The sequence below is a fragment of the Nelumbo nucifera genome, chromosome 5 (genome assembly GCF_055504915.1).
Source record: "Nelumbo nucifera cultivar China Antique chromosome 5, China Antique-T2T, whole genome shotgun sequence".
Classification (NCBI taxonomy): Eukaryota; Viridiplantae; Streptophyta; class Magnoliopsida; order Proteales; family Nelumbonaceae; genus Nelumbo; species Nelumbo nucifera.
The window spans coordinates 13589443-13615817 of NC_142653.1; the positions used below are offsets into that span (position 1 = coordinate 13589443).

Sequence of the window (26375 nt, forward strand, 5' to 3'; positions counted from 1 at the left end):
ATAATATAAAAAATAAAAAATAGAAAAAATTCGGGCACATATGTAATGTATTCATAAAAATAAATATTGGGTGCATCCCTAGTATTATACATTCATTATCAATGATGGAAACGTAATATAATATTTAGTGTCATCCTAGAAATCAAATTATTTTCCTTTTTGGGTTGTGGGTTAGGGGTTTGGGTCAAATGGATCAACCGATGATATAATAGTTAAATAATAAATATTTAAAAAATGAAAAAGTACAAGTAATCAAAAGAATATATTAATTATGTCAAACAAAAGTTAAGTATGATAAGTAAAAATTATTTATATAATGTAAATGATATATAATTTAAAACAAATATAAAAGTAAAGTTATTTTATTATCTAGATGGTGGGTCAATGATCCAACTTTTCAAAGAAACTCATGATGTTATAATTGAATAATAAATATTAAAAAAAGATGAAACACAAATAATAAAAAGTACAAAATTATGTCGCATTTAAGAACATTTATCATGTTATATATTCATTATGATAAATAAAAATAATTGTTAAAATAAAATTTATTTTTATTTATAACAAAAGATTGAATAAAAAATTCAATAATGATAATAATAACAATTATTATAATAATAATAATAATAATTGTTATTGTAATTTAAAATTTCCATATAGAATGCATGTAAACATTTACTAAGCATTTGAATTTATTTTTAATAATAACATTACTTTTGTTTAATTTTCAATTTTTATCTTTATTATGATATATGGGCAAACGTAAAAACAAAAAAAGTGTAAGCATACAAGACCGGCGGTGGATATAGGGACCACCGTGGTCCTGACTTGAACATTTATCCGCTGGTTATCGAATCTCGACTCGACCCGTTGATTCGTGGTTCGCAGTTCGCACTTCCCACTTCTTCCGTCGCGGGAGTTACTTCGGAGTTCCCTGGGACGTAGAAAATACGCGCGATATTTTGGCTTATTTTTTTGACACTCTCACACCCGAGAGACAGACTCTACCTCCAGGTTCAGGAGAAATCAATGGATTCGATGCGTTTTGAGTTGAACAAGGCACTCACTCGTGGCGCGTGGTTTAGAGATTCCATTATTCCATCTTCTGTGCTTTCTTCCTTTTGGTTTTGGTAGGCCCTGGGGAAGGCGACGATCTAGAATCTCTATTCTCCAGTGACATAGAAACAGAGCTGCGTCAACCTCAGCATCGCTATCATTAGAGAAAAAAGTAGAAAAAAAGAGAAATCACCAAAAATCACCCTTTTTCTTTTCATTCTCTTTTCCAGATTTGGATTTTCTATTCGGGTGTTTGTAAATTTTTGCTTTCGATGGTTTTGATAATTTGATTGTTCCCACGCTCGACGGAATTAAGAATGACTCTGTACTTCTGTCATTTATGGTATTGTTTGTTATGGATTTTCTAGGGTTTTGATTTTTTTCTCCGTTCTATAAGCCATTTTGGATTTTCTGGACCCTGAGTTAATGGCGGAAGAGGGTTCAGAGAGAGAGCATGGGGGATTAGTTTCGATGGATTCATCAGAACAAAGATGGGTTTTCCAGGATGAAGAGGATTCTGATGTAGACTTGGACGAGGATTTGCCTCCACGGATGAGCTTGGATTCTGAAGAGGATGAAAATGGCGAGCAGAGGCTGATCAGGACCGGCCCCCGGATTGACTCCTTCGATGTCGAGGCCCTCGAGGTCCCTGGTGCTCAGCGAAATGACTATGATGTACGTTTCCATTTCTCAACCACGCCCGCTTTTTGTTCCTTTTAACTTCGATCTGAAATAATGTTCCTGTACCGAAAATAGTTTTCAACAGCTGATAAAAAAATCTCCAACAACAAAAAAGATAAAAAAAGGATCAGGGATCTTCTACCAAGGAGTGTGAATTTAACGTATGTTAAACTGTCCACTTTTTTCCCGTTTCCCAACATTACATTATAATGATCTAGTGAAAAGAAAGCACTATAAAGAAGATTAGAAATTGTAAAATTCTTTTGGTTTTGGACATACCGAGAGGTAAAGCAGATGGGTTCCAAGAAGATTCACCGATTTATAATATCCCTCCACTGTACATGCACTTGATGCTATCCATAAAGATAGTTTTGTGGAGTCAGATTGTTTTAGACTTCATGTCTTTATTTTTTCCCTCAGTGGGATTAAAGGTTTGATGCAGACATTGCAATCAACGCCTTAAAAGCTGACATCTCGATTCCCAAGTCAAGTGAAACTCCTATACAACTCTGCTACGCCTCCTCTTGCGAGGCTGCAAGGTATCGAAGCTGATCTTGAAATGCCTGAATGATGGGTTCAAAGTATAAATCTCCAAGGTCCTCCAGATTGTTCTCTAACTCAGTCTATTAGCTCCCCGGACATCTCCTTCAATGGTTAGCCCTCAAGTCCCATGGAAGTGGAAAAAAATCATTAATCGCTAACTGAACCCCTCCCCCATGTATTAGGATAACCACTCTGTGGTATTTCTTAGTCTACCTCAAAAACTTAGCGCCCTTTCGTTTTGAAGGAGCGGGGGGGGGAGGGTTGGTCCACTCTTGAGCAATCTCCTGTCTTATCAAGTTGGACCTCACTAAGCACTAGGAGCATATATCTAGTTTTTATTCATGCCCAAGATAGAACTTGGATTTAATGTTCATAGTTCTTTCTGTAGTTTTCTTTTCTTTTCCTGATAAATCATTACGACTTATTGATAAAAAAAAAAAATCATTATGACTTTGTAAAATGACTGGTGATGATAATTCGGACATGTTTCTTTAGTTTAGGCTCCTCATCTGTAGTTTCTGCGCCATAAGCAGCCTAAAAAGTTTTTCCTTTTTTGGACCATGAAGCAGCAGGAAATCTAGTGAATAGATAACAATGTAATTTGAAAGTAATATGTTTAGTGTTCCAAAAAAAAAGTTTCATAGGCCACAAGTTTGCTGCCTGATTTATTTTGGTTTAATTGCAGGACTTCACTTTGGGCAGGAAAATTATACTTGCTTTTCAGGCACTTGGAGTGGTTTTTGGTGATGTTGGAACAAGTCCATTATATACTTTCAGTGTGATGTTTAACAAGTCTCCTATTCATGGGGAGGAAGATGTTCTGGGAGCATTATCACTTGTTTTGTATACATTAGTCTTGATACCTCTGATCAAGTATGTCTTTGTTGTTCTTTGGGCGAATGACGATGGTGAAGGTATGCTGGAGGTTGTAACCTAAGCCTTTTATTTGTACAATTCATCATTGTTTTTTCCTTTGTTCTTCCATATGTTGGGTTTCATTAAAGCCTCTGCCTGTGCAACTATTGCAGGTGGTACATTTGCTTTATACTCCTTACTTTGTAGGCATGCGAAAGTTAGCCTCCTTCCAAATCAGCTCCCATCTGATGCCCGTATATCGAGTTTCAGGCTGAAAGTGCCATCCCCAGAACTTGAGAGGTCATTAAAAATTAAGGAGAGGCTTGAGTCTTCTCTTGCACTGAAAAAGCTCATTCTGATGTTAGTTCTACTTGGTACTTCAATGGTGATAGCTGATGGAGTTATTACCCCAGCAATGTCAGGTTTTAATATGATAGCCCATCTTGCGTTTCTATGTTGTGGGGGAAAACTGATGGCATAATAAGTCTATGGTGTAACTTTATTTGACTTAATTTGGTTCCTTCTTCTGAATGACATGTTTTCTTGTTTACCTATTATCCATGTTTCTTCTTTTAATCTTCCATTTAACTATTCTTGAATGCAGTTATGTCAGCTGTAGGTGGTCTGAAAGTTGGAATAGCTGGTGTTGAGCAAGGTAATGCAGTGTTTTATTAAGATATGAGACTGATGGGCCCTGGGGGTCGAGCTACCCCCTAGTTTTGTGTAGCTCCTCCTATTATTACCAAAAAAAAAAAAAAGACTGATGGGCTCAATGCACATGGGCTGATTGTATATGCTGGCTGATTTGGATTAATACAATATATTACCTTAGCTTAAAAAAAAAAGATGTGAGATTGATGGTGTTCCTCATTCTTTTCATTTGCCTTTGCTGCATTTCTTTCTTTCTTCTCTTTCTCTTTTTAATGAATAGAACAAGTCAGAAATATACAATGGATATACATCAGAAGTAGGGAAGAGAAAAGAATAAAGACAGAGAGGTGTGACTATCCTCCCAAGTGGAAGGCCTAAAACCACATTATCAGTGTAGTCAAGGCATCACAATGATGCATAGATGTTTTGGCTCCTTAGGTTAGTGCTAAAACAATATGCTCAATGAATTTGGATACTAACACTGGTAATGTACCCCTGCAAAAGGCTAAAGCATAAAATGAATTCTATAGTGAGGGTATAAAATTTACTGGCAGCATAAAAGAAATTTAATTTAACAGATATCTTAAAAGAACCTAATAATCCAAGGATGAACAATATAATTCATGCATATTTCACCATCATAGACCTATTCAGAGATAGTGCCTATAAAAAAACTTAAATATGAAATCTATCATTGAAAAACCTAAATCTCCAAGCTTTAGCCCCTTTATCTCACCACACGTTCTGTAGGAGCAAAGGCTCTTTCTCTTATTGTCCTTGCAATACTTCCTCTTTGCTTTTTCCAAGAATTTAATTAGATTCTTGGAAAGATAAAGTATGCATTATATTATAATAGTCTATACTTATCTATAAAAGTATGAATAAATGTGGTTGGAATTTTCACTAGACTAAAATACCCCATCTCTAACGTTTGAATAAGAGGAGTGTTAGAATAATGTTAAAATAACTTAGTTGCAGATGTTAGGGCCTGTTTGACTAATTAAAGTGTTTTTTTATTTCGTTTTTTATTTTTGTTATGTCTGTTATTATACTCAGGGGCACAAGGGTCTTTTCCCTTGTTATTTCTGTCACCCTATATATAGTAAAATAAAGACTGGCGCCGCCAGTACTGTTACATTGCAAAACCTTCTCTCTTCTCTCCTCTCTTCTTCTCTTCTCTTCTCTTCTCTTTCTCTTATCACTGGCCGACCACACTGTCAAGATGGTATCAGAGCGGGAATGCTGATTAAAAGAGAGCAGATCTATCAACCCTACTGTCAAGAGAAGATCGATCAACCCAAAGAACAGATCGAACAGACTAGCAGAACAAAAATCTGATTCTGGACTACAAAATAGCTACAACTGGTACAGTTCTCCCTATTTTTCTCTTCTTTACCCTCCTTGGTCATGTGCCGAGTGAAAACCCTATGAATCTGGGGCGGCTGAATGCTGTCGAACCTGTGTAACCCCAGTTTTCTTGGATCGTGTGATCCTGTTCATGTGTTAAGACAACTATAGGTCAAGGATGACCTGTCTTCTCAATGGTTTGAGTTGACTTTAAGTAAGAAGGATCTCTCCCGCTGATTAGTGTCTGTTAGACATTCTGGAATTTTGGTAGGTGGGGACTGTTAAAACTATACAGGTCTGAAATCTGCCAAATATTACCTCAGTTTTTGTCCGGAATTTGGTACTGTTTGTGCTCAACCTGGTTGTTAAACCCAAGTGTGTGGGTGTGAACTGAGTGGAGCATTGTTTTGTGGAGTAAGGAGGGGTCCTAAGTCCGGTGTTTGGGACTGATTAACTGCTTGACCATGTCGACTGAGAATTCTGCTACTTCAGAGATCTCAGGGAGCCACAATGGAGTGAGTGGGGGAATGGATATGAGCTTTCCCATGGCTGTTATTCCCTTTGATGGTCTGAATTACCTTGAGTGGTCTAGGGGAATAAAACTCTACATCACTGCTAGGGGGAGAATAGGATACATCAATGGGAGAGTAAAGGAACCGAAGTATGGAAGTGCTGAGCATGATAGGTGGAACCAAGAGAACAGTATGGTGATGTCTTGGCTCTTGGTTTCAATGCTGCCACAAGTAAGGAAGACTTTTATGTGGGCTGAAACTGCTTGTGAGATATGGGAACAAGCGAAGTCCACTTATTCAGAACAGAGACACTATGCCAAGATATATCAACTACAAGCTGAATCTTCTACTTGCAAGCAGGGGGAGAGGAGTCTCTCGATGTACTATTCTGATTTGACATCAATATGAAAAGAACTTGATCACTATCAGAATGTGAATTGGAAGTGTGATGAAGACGCAAAAACCTATAAGTCACTTGTATCACAACAACGAGTGTTTGCCTTCCTCCTAGGGCTGAATCCGTCATATGAGTCCATCAGGGTACAGATCTTGGGTAGTAAAGACTTGCCATCAGTCCAGGAGGTGTACGCCTTGGTGCAGTCAGAAGAAAGCAGAAGAAGTGTGATGAATGGTGTAGAAGGGGAGTCAGTTGCCCTATCTGTCCGGGGAAATTCAGATACAAATGTCGGAGGTGGCTTTAAAAGGGGTGACACTCAGAAAAAATCAGAAGATAAAAGCAAGCTTTGGTGCACTTACTGCCAGAAGACACGACACACAAAAGATACATGCTGGGATCTCCATGGAAAACCTAAATGGGCACAGGATTTGGGTAAGAAGTCAGCACCAGATCAGGGCAAGAAACCAGGCCAGCAGAATAAAAAAAGGTATAACTTAGCTAATATGGCATCGACAGAGACTAGTCCTTCCGTAACTCAGGAGAGACATCCCGGTTCTGACCCTAAGGAAGATATTATCAACTCCTTCCGTGAACATTTGGAATTGTATGGTAGGACTCTCCGCCAGGTGGATTCTGGGCCTACTCCTTCTATTTCATTTGCGTCTACATCAGGTAATGCCACAACCTTCCATGTGTCATCTCATACTACTGATTCTCCTTGGATTATTGACTCCTGAGCCTCAAATCACATGACTGGTAAGTCAAATTTGTTTCAGACATATAACCTTCTCTTTGGGAGAGATAAGGTAAGACTAGCTGATGGTTCTTTTTCTACCATAGCTGGCCGAGGCACCATACCTCTCCCACTTGGCCTTACTCTTCCTAATGTCCTGCATGTTCCGAAATTACCTATTAATTTGCTGTCCATTAGTAGTCTTACTCACTCTTTGAACTGCTCAGTCACTTTTTTTCCGTCTTCATGTGTGTTTCAGGATTTGACCTCGGGGAAGACGATTGGTAGAGGAAGCATGGTGGATAGTCTCTACGTGTTGGAGAATAATGCTGGTCTAGTGGCGACTGAGTCCACAAGTTCGTCGAGTGAGAGTCAAGCCTATTTATGGCATAGTCGTTTAGGTCATCTTTCTTTTGAGTCGTTAAAAGTTATGTTCCCAAAGTTGTTTGAGTCCTTGTCAGTGAGTCAGTTACAGTGTCAAACTTGTCAGTTGAGTAAGCATTGTAGAAGTTCTTTACCTTTACGAAATAAAAGATCTGAATTTCCATTTCATATTGTTTATTCTGATGTTTGGGGCCCTGTTACTTTGATTGATGATTATTCTTGATACACTTGGGTTTATCCTATGCGATCTCGCGATGAAGTGCCACAAATTGTGAAAGATTTTCAACGCATGGTGTTCACTCAGTTCCAAACGGAAATTCATATCTTCCAGTCGGACAATGCAAATGAATATTTCCATAGTGATCTCACGAAGTTCTTTGCTTCGAGTGGGTCACTTCAGCGAAGCTCTTGTGCCAGGACACCCCAACAAAATGGTGTGGTTGAACGAAAAAAACCGTCACCTTCTCGAAGTTGCTCGTGGCTTACTGATTCATATGAATGTGCCAAAACAGTTTTGGATGGATGCAATATTATGTGCGGCATATATCATCAATCGCATGCCCTCTCGGCTACTAGAGTATAAGGCCCCACATCAGCTCTTGTTCTCTACAGCCCCGCTGTCCACCATTCCGATGCGTGTTTTTGGGTGTCGTTGTTTTGTCCACAACCTGTCACCTACTCGTGGTAAACTTGACCCTCGGGCTATTCCTTGTGTTTTTCTTGGTTACCCTTCATCTCAAAAGGGGTATTGTTGCTATGATCCCATTGCCCGCAAGTACTATGTTTCCATTGATGTCTCATTCTTTGAGAGTCAACCGTTCTTCTCGGTTTCTTCTCAGGGGGAGAGTAGGGTTGAGGAGAAACAGGCGACGACTCAGATTCAACTACCTCCTTTACCCGATCCTCTTCCGTTCCGGGTTTTTCATCGTCGCCATAAGCCAACAGAGTTCAAGAGCCATGGAGCCGAACACTATGCAACCAACATCATCGGATTCACCCGAGGCAGATCCATCTCATCAGCCAGGTACACTTGCTCCCATTGCTCCTTTAAATGTTGATTCCCCTGCCACCAATGATCTTAATATTCCTATTGCTAAGAGAAAGGGTGTTAGATCTTGTACCACTAATCATCCTATCTCTAATTTTGTGTCCTATGAGCATGTTTCACCTTCGTACCGTGCCTTTATCTCTTCTGTGGATAGTGTCCCCGTTTCTAAGACAGTGGCAGAAGCTTTGTCAAAACCTGAATGGACAGATGCAATGCTGGAAGAAATTGATGCCTTTCACAAAAATGGTACTTGGGAGTTGGTAGATCTTCCTGAAGGGAAGGAACCAGTGGGGTGCAAGTGGGTGTTCACAGTGAAACACAAAGCTGATGGAACTGTTGAAAGGTACAAGGCTAGACTGGTAGCAAGAGGCTTTACACAGGTATATGGAGTGGACTATGCAGAGACTTTTGCTCCAGTAGCGAAGATGAACTCTATCCGGATTCTTCTTTCCTTGGCACCAAATCTTGACTGGGATCTTCACCAATTGGACATCAAGAATGCCTTCTTGAATGGTGACTTGGAAGAGGAAGTGTACATGACCCAACCCCCAGGGTTCTATGCCAAAGGCAATGAACAAAAGGTGTGTAGGTTAAAAAAATCCCCATATGGGTTGAAACAATCACCTCGGGTTTGGTTTAGTAAGTTCCATTTAGAAATCCAACAGATGGGATTCAAACAATCCCAGTCAGATCATACCCTGTTTGTGAAAAGAGGTGAAGGTAAAATTGCAACTCTTATTGTGTATGTGGATGACATAGTGATCACAGGAGATTGGGAGGCTGAAATCCAGAGACTAAAAAAATTCTTAGCCACTAAATTTGAGGTGAAGGATCTAGGCCCCTTACGATACTTTCTTGGAATTGAAGTTGCCCGCTCTCACAAGGGCATCTTTATTTCCCAACGGAAGTATGTACTAGATCTACTAGAAGATACAGGCAAGTTGGTGGTAAAATCATCTGAGTCACCTATTGAACCTAATCACCATCTGGGAGACAGTCAGGGAGAGTTTTTGAAAGATGTAAAGATGTTCCATAGACTCGTGGGGAGACTTTTGTATTTGTCTATGACCAGGCCTGATATTGCCTATGCAGTGGGTGTCCTTAGTCAATTCATGCACTATCCGAGGACAACTCACTTCGAGGTTGCAGAGAGGAAGTATATACTGATGCAGATTGGGCAGGAGCAGTCAATGACCGAAAGTCTACCAGTGGGTATTGCGCCTTTGTAGGAGGAAACCTTGTCACATGGAGAAGCAAAAAACAAAGTGTGGTGGCTAGATCCAATGCTGAAGCAGAGTATAGAGCGATGGCTCATGGGGTTGCGGAAATCATGTGGATAAGAAATCTGTTAGGTGAACCGGGTTTCGCAGTAAGCAATCCTACGTCACTCTACTGTGACAATAAAGCTGCCATCAATATTGCTGCTAATCCAGTTCTGCATGACAGGACGAAACACATTGAAATGGACAAACATTTTATCAGAGAGAGACTTGAAAGTGGAGAAGTGTGTACACCATATGTCAGCTCGGAAGAGCAAATTGCAGATATCTTCACCAAAGGTCTTCATCATGTGCGGCACAAAGATTTGTGTGACAAGTTGGGCATGATTGACATCTATGCTCCAACTTGAGGGGGAGTGTTAGAATAATGTTAAAATAACTTAGTTGCAGATGTTAGGGCCTGTTTGGCTAATTAAAGTGTTTTTTATTTCTGTTATGTCTGTTATTGTACTCAGGGGCACAAGGGTCTTTTCCCTTGCTATTTCTGTCGCCCTATATATAGTAAAATAAAGACTGGTGCCACCAATACTGTTACATTGCAAAACCTTCTTTCTTCTCTCCTCTCTTCTCTTCTCTTCTCTTCTTCTTCTTTTCTCTTCTCTTCTCTTTCTCTTATCACTGGCCGGCCACACTGTCAAGAAGGAGCAATGGTAAATATGTAATTTTGTTTTCTCATTTAATGCTTATCAAGAAATGACTCTTCTTTCTCATCTAATGCTTATTACAAAAAAGACACAAAACTCCATTCTTTTTTGTTCATAATTGTAAAACAAGTCAGCGACAAAAGTGTTATTTAACATTCCCATTTAATGCTTGTTAGGGAAAATACACAAAAATCCCTCTTTTTGTTCAATAATTGGAAAACAAACCATGGTAATTGCTGAAACCTCCCTTGAAGTTTGACTGTTGCCCAAACCTCCTCTGAAGTTTGGTGATTGCAATCACCTCCCCTAAACTTCTTGACACAGTTGCAAGTAGACCCCTTTTGTAAAATCCTCTAACAAGAGGCATAAAAATGTCCAAAATACCCATGTAATTATTATTGAGGCTGGTTTATACATAAAAAACAACATAAATGTTATGAAAAACAAAAAAAGAGAGTTTAAAGTTGCAATTTACCCTTTCATTTATTTAAATTAAAAGAACTGAAAGTACATCTTTTGTTCTCAATAGCCAATGTTGGGCCACATTAACCACCATGAAGAGATTTCCATCTTGCAAATGGATGAGCAATTTATTCTTTAAACTATTTTCTTATTTTTTTTTAAATATTTTTAACCTATTTTCATGGGTCAATTCTTGATTATTAAGGTAGCAGATGGTTTTCCCTTCTTTATTCCCCCCATATGGTGGTTTAATTTTTCATTTCCGTTTCCTTAAAGCCCACATAATTGGATGACAAGATATTTGCAAGAGTAAGTGATATTTTTTATAGCATTTCATTGTAAGGTTTTCAACAGTTGAAGGAGCTGAAGTTGGATTTATCATATTGAAGTTAATTCTTGCAAAGGTAACGAGAATTCAAATAAAATTCTGACGAAGGTAACTGATAAACATTATTAATTTTATTAGTGAACCATAATAAATAAGAATAATAAGAATTTTATTAATGATAAATAAGAATAATAAGAATTTTATTGATTCTCGTTACCTTTGCAAGAATTTTATTTGGACATATCTTTATATCAATGAACCATAATAAATGTGATAAATAAGAGTAATTTTTATAGATGTAACAGTATAAAAAATTTGTAAAAAATTTTCGAAATATATTATATACTATCATTATCACAAAATTTGTCACGTGCAATGCACGTACATAAATACTAGTATAATTAAAAAGGTAATAAGAATAGGGAAGAGATTTCCTATTTTATAGGTAAAAGAATAAGGATTAGGGAATATCCAAATGGGCAAGGGTTCCCACATCCTTCTGGATGATGAGGCTTTTACAGGTGTCACCTCTATGCTCAAAAGCAGTGTTAGGATTTCTTAAATGAAATCTGAGCTTAAAACTTTTTTAGCACTCATATTTCCGTAGAAACATAAAATATACATGTGTTCATGCAAGAACTAAAATCCATTATAAGACTAATTGGAAATATCCATATAATGTTCTAAATAGCAACTATTTATTAGGGAAGTTAAACTTTAAAAACTAATTTGGGTATAAGAACGAATCCATTCTATCCATGTTTAGTTCTCAAAAAAGAAAAAATCCATTCGATCCATGTAAAGTAATTCTGAAATTTAAACTTCTTTCATGGCTAAAGTACAATTATTTTATGTTACATTTTAATCAGACTGGCAGTAATGTTTGAGGCATTAAATGGACCTAGATATGGTTGCAGTTGTTCTTGGGAAAAGTCTTTCATTTCATGCAATGATTCCTTGATCAGATAGCTGAAGCAAAACTAACTGGCTATCTTTACAGATTGGAATGTTTAAAACCTATTTTTCTATCATATGTTTGTAGCAGCTTGAATAGACTGTTTAATTTTGAATTTCTGTCATTTGGATTAGAAGGCCTACTGCTTTAGGTTGCAACTCCTAGTTTGTGGCAAGGTGAAAGCATGCCAACTCAAATGTGATGTTCATTTTTTGATTGGTATACACATGATGTTCATTGTTCCAATATTTTTTTGGTGATTACATCACTGTTTTAGTATTTAGATGATTAGATCAATTAAATTTGTCCAACTGGAGTTGAATAATAAATTGGAAATAGAGTATGCATTTATTGCAATGTTTAAATGCAGAGCATGAGGCTTAAACCTCATGGGTTATATAAAGAACATTATAATATAAGGAAAATTATACACGCATGCATAAGAGTACATTTTTATGTAGGAAAAGTATTAAACTTAATAAATGATGATATAAACAAAAGATTTGAGAATATTATGAGCTTTTGAGAAAACCATCATATCAAGAAGCTAAATGTGAAATGATATATCAAAACGGCTTTAAACATGTTAAAGCATAAATACAAGGACCTATACATATAGAATATACAAACATGCAGTATAGGCCTCTCAGGGTGTGAGGTATGTGCTTTAAACTTTCATACATGAGCCTCAAGGTTGACCCTGGAGGCGTTTTCCTTGAGCTTCGCCTTAAGGTGAGCCTCCTGGCATAGGCCTCTTAAGCTTTTTAAAACATCGATTTGTGCAATTGTGCTTCCAAAGATATCTTTAAGATGGGTCAGAGGTGCAACTTGTCTTTGTAGTTCATTGTAATTACATTACCTCTATTTTATTGGGCTTCAAGTTGCCTCTGGTGTTTCAAATTGTCTCTTTTTTTGGGCAGTTTCTACATTCTTAGGGCATCTCAAGTTTCCTCTATTTTTTGTTTATTTTTTATTACAAAAGGGACAAAATTACAAGTCCACACTAATGGATTAGTTTTTTTTTTTTTTTTTTCCAATTTTCTGCAGATAAAGTGGTGATGATCTCGGTTGCATTTCTTATTGTTTTGTTCAGTGTACAGAAGTTTGGGACTAGCAAAGTGGGTCTTGCAGTAGGTCCTGCTTTATTCATATGGTTTTGTTCCCTTGGAGGTGTTGGGGTTTACAACCTTGTAAAATATGACACAAGTGTATTAAGGGCGTTTAATCCCATACACATCTATTATTTCTTCGAGAGGAACTCAACCCAGGCTTGGTTGTCGCTGGGTGGTTGTCTTCTATGTGCAACAGGTAAACATGCCAAACATTCTTCAACTTGTGGAATCAATTATTTGTTCAGCAAATAGCTATAGAACTTACTTGAACATTACATTGATATCTTGCCTTTCTCCTATCTTATTTTTCTCTATCATCAAAATGCTTCTTGTTTCTTGAATTTCTGGAATTTACATGCATTTTGTCCACAGAGAATCATATCATGAATTTCTGGACGATTGCATTAATCTATTTAGTGAATAGGTATTTTTTTTGAAATAAATAAAAAAGAAAATATTATTAAGAGAAAAGAAAGAGAATACAAGAAAGGTGATAAGATGTCACCCCAAGAAAAAGAAAACAACCCTCAGCCCGACCTACAAAATAGAACAAGTCACAACCAAAACCCCTTACAAATGCTCATCAAAATGTCTCTTATCCTTCTCTGCTTTTCATTAAGTTTTGTTCCTTTTACTACCATCTTCAATTTTTAATGGCTAAACCTCCCAATGCTCACCAAATGTTGCTTGACCCTTTCCAGCTGCTATTCGTTAGTGACTACTGTTAAGCCGTTCATCTTAAGCTTAAGCCCTTCTAAACGGTCGCTTAAATTGTAATAATATTTATCATCTCTACTGGTTTTATCCATATTGAGAAGATTCTTACATTCCTCTTTTCCCATATATCACCCATAAGATGACTTTTTCCACATTCCACCATCTCCACATAATCTTCTCTCCTTTTTTTTTTTCCCCCTAAAGGAAAAGAATAAAGAGTTAGAGGATATATCCTGGTTGCTGCCATCGAGCACTAAAGTGAGCTAGGAAATCTTTTCAAATTGCTGTAACATAAGCACACAGCAGCTAGGTAGGCTGCCTCATTGTTAGCTTTGCAAAGAATGCGTATAAGGGAAGTAGGGCCAAGCAAAATGGTAACCAAAATACAGATAGGATAAAGGGTTTGTAATAGGGCATTTAAAGAAGAATAAAAAGAGAAGCCAGAGAATCTAACGATCAGAGCTCTAACTATGAATGGGATACTCTAAGGCTGGATTTTGGCCTCCCCCCTTTTAGTTTATATTTTTATGAGTTTCTCTTTTTTGATTGCTGATGAGATTTTATTGTCCAAAGTTCTCGTATATTTTTAGAAGAGCGTAATCTCCTTCTTCTAGAATGACTGTGATCCATTTATGTTTCAGGTTCAGAGGCAATGTTTGCAGACCTTTGCTACTTTTCTGTGAGATCAATTCAGGTTAGGAGTATGGACTAATTAATTAATTTTCAGCTCTTCCATACATTTTATTTGGCATATGCTATTCGAAAGTGATGAATTGGATTGCTGGTTCTCTGTTTCTATCACTGATTTTTAAGCTGCCTTCTCTGATAATTTTGGTTGTGGCTATTGCAGCTAACTTTTGTGTTTCTGGTTCTGCCTTGCCTTCTGTTGGGATACCTTGGCCAAGCTGCATACCTTATGGAAAACCTAACCATGGCTGATCAAGTTTTCTTTTCTTCTATTCCAAGTAAGTTTAAATGACGTTTTGCATTTTTCATCTTTATTATTATTTGCAGCTCTTTTATTTTTAACTTGGAAGTGTTTAAACCTGTTAGTGGTAAGACTTGGCATCCTTTCAAGGTAGCTTTTGCAGTATAATGTAGTCTAAATTCCATAATCTGTTATGGTAGACCTAGTCATTATGCCAAGTAAAAACTGGAATTAAAATGCTTAGCGTGTATGCTGGTAAAAAAATTAATGTATACTTGCTCTCTACAGGTGGTGCATTCTGGCCAGTCTTCTTCATAGCTAACATTGCTGCACTGATTGCCAGTCGGGCAATGACGACAGCCACATTCTCATGCATAAAACAATCAACAGCACTTGGCTGTTTCCCTCGCCTTAAAATAATTCATACATCACGGAAATTTATGGGCCAGATTTATATACCAGTCATGAATTGGTTTCTTCTGGTATTCTGCGTGGTGTTAGTCTGCACCTTCTCAAGTATAAACGAGATTGGAAATGCATATGGTACATAAATTTCCTTTATTGCTCATTTTGTACTGTTCTTGTTTTTGTAATTATATGAGTGTTTTTCCTCTTCAATGTTGCAAATATACAGTTATGTGATTCTTTGTTTAACTTGTACATGAAAATCTTACTTAAGAACTGTGGCACTTTGTTAGTATTCAGTCAAGTTCTTTGGGTTTTGGAATTGGACTTGCAGTACTTTGGGTCCATTTGGTTCGTGGTCAGGATCAGGATCAGAATTGGAATTGGAATCAGAATCGTCTATCAACACCTGTTTGGTTCAGATGGGAATCGGAGTTGGATTCCAATAATTGCTGTTTGGTTCATTTGGAGTCGGAATCAGAATCAACTGAAAATTTTCAATTTTGTATTAGTATATTATTATTGTTTTATTATCTTATTAGCACTTCATTATGAATATTTTATTACAAGTTTATTAATAATTTATTAGCATTGTCTTATTATTATTTCATTAGTACTTTGTTATTATTAATTTATTAGTATTGAATAATTAATATCTTAGTAGTTATTATTAATTTACAAATATTTTATGAACATATTATTATTTTGTTATTACTTTACTAATATTTTATTACTAGTTTATTGGTAATGTATTATTTTTTATTTTATTATTCTAATATTAATGTATTATTATAAATTTAACAGTGGATATGGTTTTAAATAGAACAAATTGACGAAGCAGGATTCGTGTAGCCTTCTCCATATAGTTGGGATAAGGCATGGATGATGATGATCTTCATCATTTTGGAATATGAGCTTTTAGACACCATGGAAGTGAATCTGGCTAGTTTAACTGGGCCCAATTAACAGTGGAATGCCAGCACAGGCTAAGCTATTAGCTGTACTTATGCTTCAAGGGTTTAGATTAGTTGTTGTCTAGAACTTCTCATATCTGGAAATTGAAAGGGATTATTAAGTGGTGATAGGATGGATAAGAGAGTTATCTAGCCCTTGCATCTCCATGCCAATAGAGAGATGATTTTTAGCATCCAGGCTTAACAACTCATTCAGGTGGGTCTGAGGGTGAGCGAATTCTCTAGCAGATTTCTTGGCCAGGGAAGAGTTGAATACGGATTAGTTGTATTGGGGTCCTTGTTTCTTGGGATTTGCTAGCTTCTGTTAGTAATTGATTATTCTTGTATTTTCCTTTTATATATCCAATAAAGTTTTGTATTGATCTGTTTCTGATAAAAAACTATGTTGGTGAAAGCCTTTTAGAAGGTTAACTCATAAGCCAAAACAAGAAAGGGGTAATAAAAGTCCTTTTTCTTTTTTTTCCTCCTTTTTTATTGATAAGTATGTAAGTTCATAAAAAGGAAATACGGATAAAGGTATTGTTAAGAAGGATTCAAGCAAGGGCTGATACTCTTGTTGATGAGCTGTCTGTTGAGCCAAGCCCCTTTGAAGTAATCAGGAGACAGTAGGCAAGGTGAAACCCATGAGACTTATGGAGACCAACAGGTGTGTGATGCTAGAGAGGAAAGTGGAGCATTTGGAGCTCTAAGTTGGAAGTGTAGAGGCTGAGGGTGCATTTCAGCAAGAGTAATGGTGTGGTTACTATTCTGTTGTCTTGATTTATTCTATTTACAGAGGATGGCCATTTCAGGTGAGAGGATAAGGAGGTTTTTCATGTACTCCCTCCTCCATCTTATCAGTCTGGTCAGTAAAAATCACCTAGCAATATGTCATGCAACTGCAAGCCATCTTTGGCATGCAAATATCAAGCTATCTATATTCCATCCCTGTTCATGTGATGGTCTTTATGGATGAGTTCATGATCGGTATGTGAAAAACATGAGGCACTCCTGCTGGCTCTTAGTTTTAATGGTTTTCCATGCTAACACCCTACTGCCAGACTCTGCTTGCCTTGCTATGCAATAAAGCACTAATAAAGTTCCTGCCATGCTCATAGGGTCCTTAGTCGTAAAACCACTAATGCACACTGAGCAGCCTTGATGGTTTGAGCAACCTCCCCAGCCATCAGACCATCACCTCCATCACTTTTCCTTTAGCTTCTCCTCTTGTCGGAAGAAGATGCCCAAGGCAAGCTATTTTAATCATCTGAAAGTCGACAGTTCATCCCATAGTGAGCAAGTTGAGCTCAGTACATCTCTTTTGCTGACAACAAGCATGCTTGGCTCATACTAGTGGCTTTTGGTGCTCTGGTTGGATCTAAAACGCTTTTCTTTCAACTGAATCTACCCTCATCAAGGGCTTAGGTATCTTCCTCAGTTGGATTGGATCGACCTCAGGCATTCCTTGTTCTATTGAGCATCTTTGCATACACACATTAGTGGATGAAGGAGCTCTAGGTGGGACACCCCCTGCTTATGGGTCCCTGAGAAGGTGGCTGAATGACCATGCCAATAAAACAATTGGGCCCAAGGTGAATTCATTACTAGGCTCACCTTGGTCCATGCCATGGTCTCAGGGTGTAACCGTGATTGATGATCCATGACTCTAATTTCCCACCTTAGGAGCTTATATAATCATGAATATCTGACATGGTTTGTACAGAAAGGACATGGGACTGCCTAGGAAGACCAAGGGAAACTTTAGATGGTTTGGGGTGGAGGGTGGGGAATAGAGAAATGTTGGAATCTTTGGAAAAGCCTTTTGAGGTCCAAGAAGTAAAAAATGCAGTTTTCTCAATGGATAGATCTAAAGCTCCAGGGCTTGGTGGCTTTACAATGGCCTTCTATCAAGATTGTTGAGAGATAATTTGGGGGGGGGGGGGTTATTAGATGTTTTTGAAGAGTTTTTTTGAGAGGCAAATTTAATTCGGGAGCAAATGCGACTTTTATTGCCTTGATCCCAAAGAAGAAAGGTGCTTTTCAGCCAAAGGATTACCGACCGATTAGTCTAGCAGGTAGAATGTATAAAATTGTTTCTAAGGTGTAGGCCCTAAGAACAAAGGCGGCCCTTCATTAATTTCCCCAAATCAAGGGACCTTTGTCTTTTGGAGACAAATAATGGATCAAATACTCATTGCCAACGAATGTGTAGAGTTTTGAAGGACAAAGGAAAAAGGACTGGTTTGTAAACTGATTTGGAAAAAGCATATGAAATGGTGGATTGGGATTTTCTTCTAGAAGTTCTTAATCGAAGGGGCTTTGGAGAAAGATGGTGTAGATGGATGAAGGGTTGCATCTCATCATGTCATTTTTCCATTTTGGTGAATTGAGGAGCTAGGGATTTTTTTCTTGCTAAACGGGGCCTTAGATAGGGAAACCCTTTGTCATCCTTCCTATTCACCTTAGTAATTGATTTTTAAGTGAGTTGATCTCATGGACAGATCCTAACAATTTGATTAGAGGTTGGAGAGTTGGGAGGGAGGAAGTGGTGGTGACACATCTATAGTTTGCAGATGACATCATACTATTTGTGAAGGGGAAGATGAAGAGCTCCTAAATCTATAAAGATTAGTTCACCATCTCGAGAAAATTTCCAATCTCAAAGTTAACTGGGAAAAGAGTTGTGTGGCGGGAGTAAACCTAGGGAGGGAAGAGGTGGATAGTTTACTAGAGTATTGGGATGCGAGGTAGGGGATTGACTGATGCAATACCTGGGACTACCTTTGGGAGGAAATCCAAATGCCTTGGTACCCAGTGATTGAAGGTTCACTAAGATACTTGCAAACTGGAAGAGGAACTACATCTCCTTGGTGGGGGGAGGGGGGAGGATAACTTTAATCAAGTCTACATTGGCCAACTTAATGGCTTACTTCTTGTCTACATTGAAAGTGTGAGTGAAAGTGGCAAACCGGCTAGAGAAGATCATGAGAGACTTCCTTTGGGAAGTTGGAAACTGTGAGATACCAAGAAGAATCACCTAGTGAAGTGGGAGGTGGTGTCTAAGAGTAGGGATGAAGGGGGTTTAGGGTTGGGAAATATCCGATTAAAAAATACAGCTTTGTTGGGGAAATGGCTATGGAAACTGCTGATGGAGCAGGATAGACTATGGTATAGAGTCATTGCGAGTATACATGGATTGGCAAACAATGGTTGGGATGCGGATCTTGACCCTAGGGCTTCTCGTTGTTCTCCCTGGAAAGCTATTCATGGTATTTTGCCTTATATGCTTCCTTATTTCAAATATGGTGTTTGTGCAGGTAACAAAGTGTTGTTTTGGGAAGATATCTGTTGTAGAGAGTTCCCTTAGAGATAGGTTCCCCTATTCTATTTCAGAAAACAAAAGAAAAGTTATATCTTCGGCCTTGACAAATAACTCATGGGATCTAGGTCTAAGGAGAGGGTTAAGGGAGTCAGAAATGGGGTTGGTTGATGAACTTATGACTCTCTTAGGGATGGTCTACTTGGATCAATCTTGCTTGCATAGCAGAATTTGGAAACCTTCTCCATCTGGTTATTTTACATGCTCTTCCTTCTTTGATGTCCTCCTTCAGTCCTCTAACAATGTCGGGAACTTTCCAACAAAGGAGGTCTGGTATAGTCCTGTGTCTCCAAAGTCTAGGGATTTCTGCTGGGAAGTGGTACTAAAAAAATGAACACCTTGGATTTGCTGGAAAGAAGAAAAGGCCAAACATTTGCCTTTCACCCCATGTTTGTAGTCTCTGCTTGGGTTATGGTGAGATGACCACACGTCTTTTAATCTCCTGCATTTGTGTTCTTTATTTGGTATTGGTTCTCTTCTCTCTTTGGTTGCAGGTAGACCCCTCCTTCAAATGTGGTGGGCTTCTTTGACCCGATTTTTTTCAGGCAATTAAAGAAGCACGAAAGGGTCATGTGGAGAGCTACAAGAGCAGCTATACTTTGGTCGGTTTGGGAGGAAAGAAACAATAGAATTTTCAAGAATGAGTATAGATCTAAGGAGGAAATTGTAGAAGGTCTAATGATTAATGTGATTCACTGGCTGAAAACATTGGATTTTGTTTACGGGTGTCTTAGTCGATGGTATATATAGGAATTGGGGTGTTGTGGTAGGTACTTCTCCTTTCAAGCCAGTAGTAGTACAAGAAGTTTGGTCTCTACCAACACAACAAAGGGTGAAGGGGGTCGTATCACCTTAATAAAGGCTACTCTAGCAAACCTGCCGACTTATTTTCTCTCGGTCTTTAGAATGCCACAAAGTGTAATATTGAAGGTAGAGAAAATTATGAGGGATTTTTTGTGGGAGGCTGGAGAAGGGAGGAAGGATCATGTGGTTAGGTGGGAGATAGCGTGTAGGAGGAAGGAGTAGGGGGGCTTAGGCTTAGGTAATCTAAGCAAGAAGAATACAGCTATGCTAGGCAAATGGCTTTGGAGGTGGCTCCTATAAAGGGATAGACTCCGACACAGAGTTGTAAGAAGTGTGCATGGTGATGCATGCAATGGTTGGGATGCTGGTGTATCTCGGCGGGCTACACTGAACTTCCAGTGGAAGGCTATTCATAGTATTCTTCCTGTTTTTTTGAATCTGATCGGGTATTGGTGCTTGTATTGGAGATAGGGTTTTATTTTGGGAGGATGTTTGGATTGGTAACTGTTGAAGTTTGACCTGCCATAGAATTCTGTCTTGTTCGTTGACTGTAGAGTAAAGTAGACAGCAAGAAGTAGGAGAGGAAAGAAGAAAAGAGAGAAGAGAGAAAAGAGAGAAAGGCTGGTTCGAATTAGGGAAAAAAGTTAATCCCTTGATTCGGCCAGACCTATTATTATATTATTGACTTATTGAAAAAGACTTGAGTGCCCTTCTTTAAGTAAGAGGCACTCGAACTAACATAACAGTACACATCAGCATTCTCAACAAGTACAAAGACTGAAATACCCCTTCACTAACACCACTAACACTCCCCCTCAAGCTGGTGAGTATATATCATATAATCCCAGCTTGTTACATATGTAGTCCACTCTCCCCCAACTCAAGCCTTTTGTAAACAAGTCTGCCCACTGGTTTCCTGTACTAACATATGCAGTTTCTATCACCCCATTCAGCACCTTCTCTCTCACAAAATGACAGTCAACTTCGATGTGCTTGGTTCTTTCATGAAACACTGGATTGGAAGAGATATGAACCGCTGCCTGATTGTCACAGTAGAGCTTCATTGGAGTACTGATGTCATATCCTATCTCCTGTAGAAGGTTCCTCAGCCACACTAGTTCACAAGCAGTATGTGCCATGGCCCTATATTCCGCTTCTGCACTGCTTCTTGCCACAACTGTTTGCTTCTTACTTTTCCATGTTACCAGGTTACCCCCCAGAAAGGTGCAATAGCCTGTGGTAGATCGTCTATCAGACATAGAACCTGCCCAATCAGCATCGGTGTATCCTTCTACTACCAGTTTTCCACCACTTCTGTACAGCAAACCACGACCAGGAGCTCCTTTCAGATACCTCACAATCCTTAGCACTGCATTCCAATGTGGGACCAAAGGTTTCTGCATGAACTGACTCACCACACTAACCGCAAATGAAATATCTGGCCGAGTAATGGTTAGATAGTTTAGTTTGCCTACAAGTCGTCGGTATCTGCCAGGCTCTTCAAACACTTCACCTATATCACTGCTCAGCCTCGTATTTGTTTCCATAGGTGTCTCAGCCGGTTTAGTACCCAACAATCCTGTTTCTTCCAGTAAATCAAGCACATATTTCCTCTGGCACAAATTAATGCCATGCTTAGATCTTGCTACCTCTATGCCCAAAAAGTATTTCAACTTGCCAAGGTCCTTTGTCTGAAAGTGTTCCTGTAGGAATGCCTTCAATCTGTCAATGCCCATTTTATCATTCCCAGTCACAACGATATCATCCACATACACCACCAATATTATTTTACCTGCCGAAGAGTCAAGACTGAAGACAGAGTGATCAACTTGGCACTGTTTCAGACCAAACTTCTTGACCACCTCACTGAACCTACCAAACCATGCTCGAGGGGACTGTTTAAGTCCATAAATAGCCTTCTTAAGTCTACATACCTTACCATCCTCCCCCTGAGCAACAAACCCAGGTGGTTGCTCCATGTAGACCTCCTCGAGCAAATCCCCATGCAAAAAGGCATTTTTGATATCGAGCTGATGGAGAGGCCAACCAGACATAGCTGCAAGAGAGATGACGACACGAACTGACCCTATCTTAGCAACCGGGGAGAACGTCTCCGTGTAGTCAATGCCATAGGTTTGGGAGTACCCTTTGGCAACCAGCCGCGCCTTCAGGCGCTCAACACGACCATCTGGCAAGTACTTAACACTATACACCCACTTACAACCGACAGCCTGCTTCCCAGGAGGAAGAGCGGTGAGATCCCAAGTGTGATTATGATGCAAAGCAGAGAGCTCTTCTTCCATAGCACGGCACCACTCTGGAGAGGTAAGGGCTTCCTGGACATCCTTAGGAACAACCACGGAGGATAACAAAGATATGAACTGGCGATGGGAAGCGGAGAGGTGGGTAAGTGAAACAAAATTGGAAATAGGGTGAAGGGTGCAAGTACGCTTACCTTTCCGTAAGGCAATAGGAAGATCTAGGTCGGAGGCTGGTGTCGAAGCTGGAGCTGGATCTGTCGACGGTGATGAAGCTGGAGGAGCTGCAGCCGGTACACGTGGGCGATGTGTATACACGTGACGGATGGGTGGACGGTCAACCAATGGTGGCACCGGAGGCAAGGACGTAGGCATGACTGGAACCAAAGGAGGTGGATCAGCCACAGGAAGAGGAAGAGGAGGTGGTGATGTGGGGGAAGCAGCAGCACCGGACCCCACGAAGAACGGAGTAGACTCAAAGAATGTAACATCAGCACATACCAAGGAACGACGAGAACTAGGATGATAACACTTGTACCCTTTCTGAGTTCGGGAATAACCAAGGAAGATACACTTCATGGAACGTGCATCTAACTTGTCAGTCCCGGGACTCAGATTATGAACGAAGCAGACACACCCAAATACCCGAGGAGAAAGCGGAAACGGAGACATGTTGGGGAATAAGACACTAAAAGGAGAACGACCATCAAGGATAGACGTGGGCATCCGATTAATTAAGAAACAAGAGGTGAGCATTGCATCGCTCCAAAAAGTTTTGGGAACATTCATGTGGTGCATGAGGGAGCGTGCCGTTTCTACAAGATGGCGGTTCTTTCTCTCAGCAACCCCATTTTGTTGCGGAGTATAGGTACATGAAGTTTGGTGTATAATGCCATGTTGGTCCAAGTATTCTCGAAAAGATGAAGACAAGTATTCACGACCATTATCAGAACGGAAAATTTTGATGTGAACACCAAATTGATTGCGGATCTCAGCATAAAATTTCTGGAAGATGGAAAATAATTCACTTCTTTCTTTCATTAAATAGAGCCACGTCATTCTTGAACAGTCATCAACAAAAATAACAAAATATCGGTATCCATTATATGACATCACTTTATAAGGACCCCAAACATCTGAATGAATTAAAGAAAAAAGACTCGACACACGGTTATCGACCCTAGAACGAAAGGGAACACGATGGTGTTTCCCAAATTGACAAGACTCACAATCTAAAACAGAAAGTTGACTCAATGAAGGGACTAAGGACTGCAACACTTTCAGCGAAGGATGACCAAATCTACAGTGCCACTGGAGAGGAGAAATGGATGACTGAAGAGCCGTTGACGTTCGTCCACCACCATCAAGATAATACAGTCCACCGGCTTCATGCCCTCCACCAATCTTCATCCCCGTCTTGAGATCCTGAAAAACACACATAGAAGGGTAAAAAGTGATGGAGCACTTAAGTGACTTGGTCAGCTTACTAACAGACATAAGATTAAATGGAAGCTTAGGTACATATAAAACAGAGGATAGGGATACAGGGTCTAGGTCAACATTACCAACACCACAGATAGATGACGTGGAGCCATTAGCAAGGGTAACAGATTGTGATGTTGAGCAATGAGTGAGAGATGAAAACACACCTGGAGTTCCCGTCATGTGATCGGAGGCTCCAGAGTCAATAATCCAGGGGTTGGGTGTGGATGCCAAACAAGCCATACCTGAGTGTGCAAAGGAAGCTGTGTTCTGCTGCGACTTGGATTGAACAAACCTCTCATACTCATCACGAGGAACACTCACCATCTCCTTGCCTGGACCATCTGAGGGAGTAGAAGGCATCGGGTCAGCTGACCGTTTCTCCTGTGTAGGGCTGAAACTGGTGTCACTAGTCATGGCATGGTTGGCCCACGTCGAGGGAGGACCATGTAAGTCATAGCAGTAGTTAATGGTATGTCCATCCAAACCACAGTGAGTACACTTCCGTGGACCCGAGCCACGTCCTCTACCACGAGCTCCCCCTGAATCTCTGCCTCCAGTACGACCACCACCAAGGATATGTGTAGATCCACCACTACCACTCCTGCCAGGCTGGGTTCCTCGAGTCCCACTTCTGCCACCTCGGCCTCTTGACACTGCAAATGCTGATTTATCGGAGACATTAGAGTCCATAGATCCAATGGAAGCCCTCCGAAGATGAGCAAAAACACCTCCTCTAAAGATGGAAGAGCAGATCCCCCTAGTATCTGGGCTCGTACTGGTTCATACTCAGACTTCAGCCCCACCAGAAACCGTGTTACATCAAGCTGCTCTCGCTGTTGCTGTTGAACTTTGACATCTGAAGTGAGAGGATGATAGACATTTAACTCATTACGGATATTCCTCACATTGGCATAGTACTCCTCAAGGCTCTGATTTCCCTGTTGCAGATTGAAGTATTCCTGATACAGTTGATATACCCTAGTGGTATTATCCTGACCTGAATACAGTTTCTTGGCATGATCCCACACCTCTTTGGCTGTGTCAAGAAACATGAAGTTCACACTGATTTTGGGTTCCATACTGTTCCACAACCATGTAATGATCTGTGCATCTTCCTGTTCCCAGTCTTCATACTCCTGAGAATTAGCGGGGGGTTTCTCCTCTCTTATATGCTTCACTTTCTTCTTCGCCTTCAGAAAAACCTCTACAGACTTGGCCCAAGGGACATAATTCTCTCCATTCAGTTTAATGGAGGTCATTTGGACATTCAGGTAGTCAGTAGATATCATGACACTAGGTTTACTATCACTGTTATCTGCCATTGCCGAACTCCCTTAATTCTGAGCACTGAATTAGGAGCACTACACACTGCACACTACACACAGACACTTCATCGAAATCTGCACACTGATTTCAACAGCTGAGAACTGCAACACCACAAACCCTACTCACCGAAGTCTGTACACTGATTTCAGCAGTATTAAATGTTGAAAACTACAACACCACAACCCCTACTCACCGAGGTCTACACACTGATTTCAGCGATATCAAAAGCTGAAAACCACACTTGTAACACCACCAACATTAATCCACAACTATAGGAAGCTTCACCATTAAGTAGACACTATTGCCATTCGAATCACACACAAACCAGAATAAACCCTAGCATAAACCCTAGCATACTGCAATCTGAGAACCCATCATGCGAACTGTACTACACCTCTCATGTATTCCATAACAAAAAAAAAAAAAATATATAAAAAAAAACTTTACCTCATCGCCTGAAGGCCAACCATACGAAGGGCTGAGACACCACTGCACCACACGTACCAGCCCTAACTAGGGCTTAGAAACCACAGCAACCAATCACCAACGACACAATCGGAGGCATAGAGACCTCCTAGGGAAGAGGGCGATCACTCCTTTTCAGCCCTTTTCCCAGTCTCCAACTCACAACTGAGAACCCCAAGTGAAACCCTAATTCGAATGCGCAGAAGGCAGAATTCTAGCAAGTCTGATTTGGTGAACCTAGCTCTGATACCATGTTGAAGTTTGACCTGCCATAGAATTCTGTCTTGTTCGTTGACTGTAGAGTAAAGTAGACAGCAAGAAGTAGGAGAGGAAAGAAGAAAAGAGAGAAGAGAGAAAAGAGAGAAAGGCTGGTTCGAATTAGGGAAAAAAGTTAATCCCTTGATTCGGCCAGACCTATTATTATATTATTGACTTATTGAAAAAGACTTGAGTGCCCTTCTTTAAGTAAGAGGCACTCGAACTAACATAACAGTACACATCAGCATTCTCAACAAGTACAAAGACTGAAATACCCCTTCACTAACACCACTAACAGTAACTTCACCCTCAAGGACCTTTTTTCCCTCGCATTCCCTTTCGAGATTTAAAAATGTGCCGATTCAGAGGTTTGTGTCCTTCTCCATCTCTGGCCTGAGCTGGAACTTGG

General features: G+C 39.6%; 1 protein-coding gene across 1 annotated transcript in view; it reads left to right on the forward strand.

Annotated features, from left to right (window-relative positions):
* The first annotated feature begins 935 nt into the window (after positions 1–935).
* The window catches only part of KUP7 (K+ uptake permease 7), a 36435-nt gene continuing 10995 nt past the window's right edge, over positions 936–26375 (forward strand). The window contains exons 1-8 of the mRNA XM_010269688.3: positions 936–1731; positions 2966–3194; positions 3309–3557; positions 3740–3790; positions 12924–13184; positions 14347–14399; positions 14556–14670; positions 14922–15176. Coding sequence (XP_010267990.1) covers positions 1483–1731; positions 2966–3194; positions 3309–3557; positions 3740–3790; positions 12924–13184; positions 14347–14399; positions 14556–14670; positions 14922–15176 — 1462 coding nt within the window. The 5' untranslated portion in view covers positions 936–1482. The remainder of the gene's footprint in view (positions 1732–2965; positions 3195–3308; positions 3558–3739; positions 3791–12923; positions 13185–14346; positions 14400–14555; positions 14671–14921; positions 15177–26375) is intronic.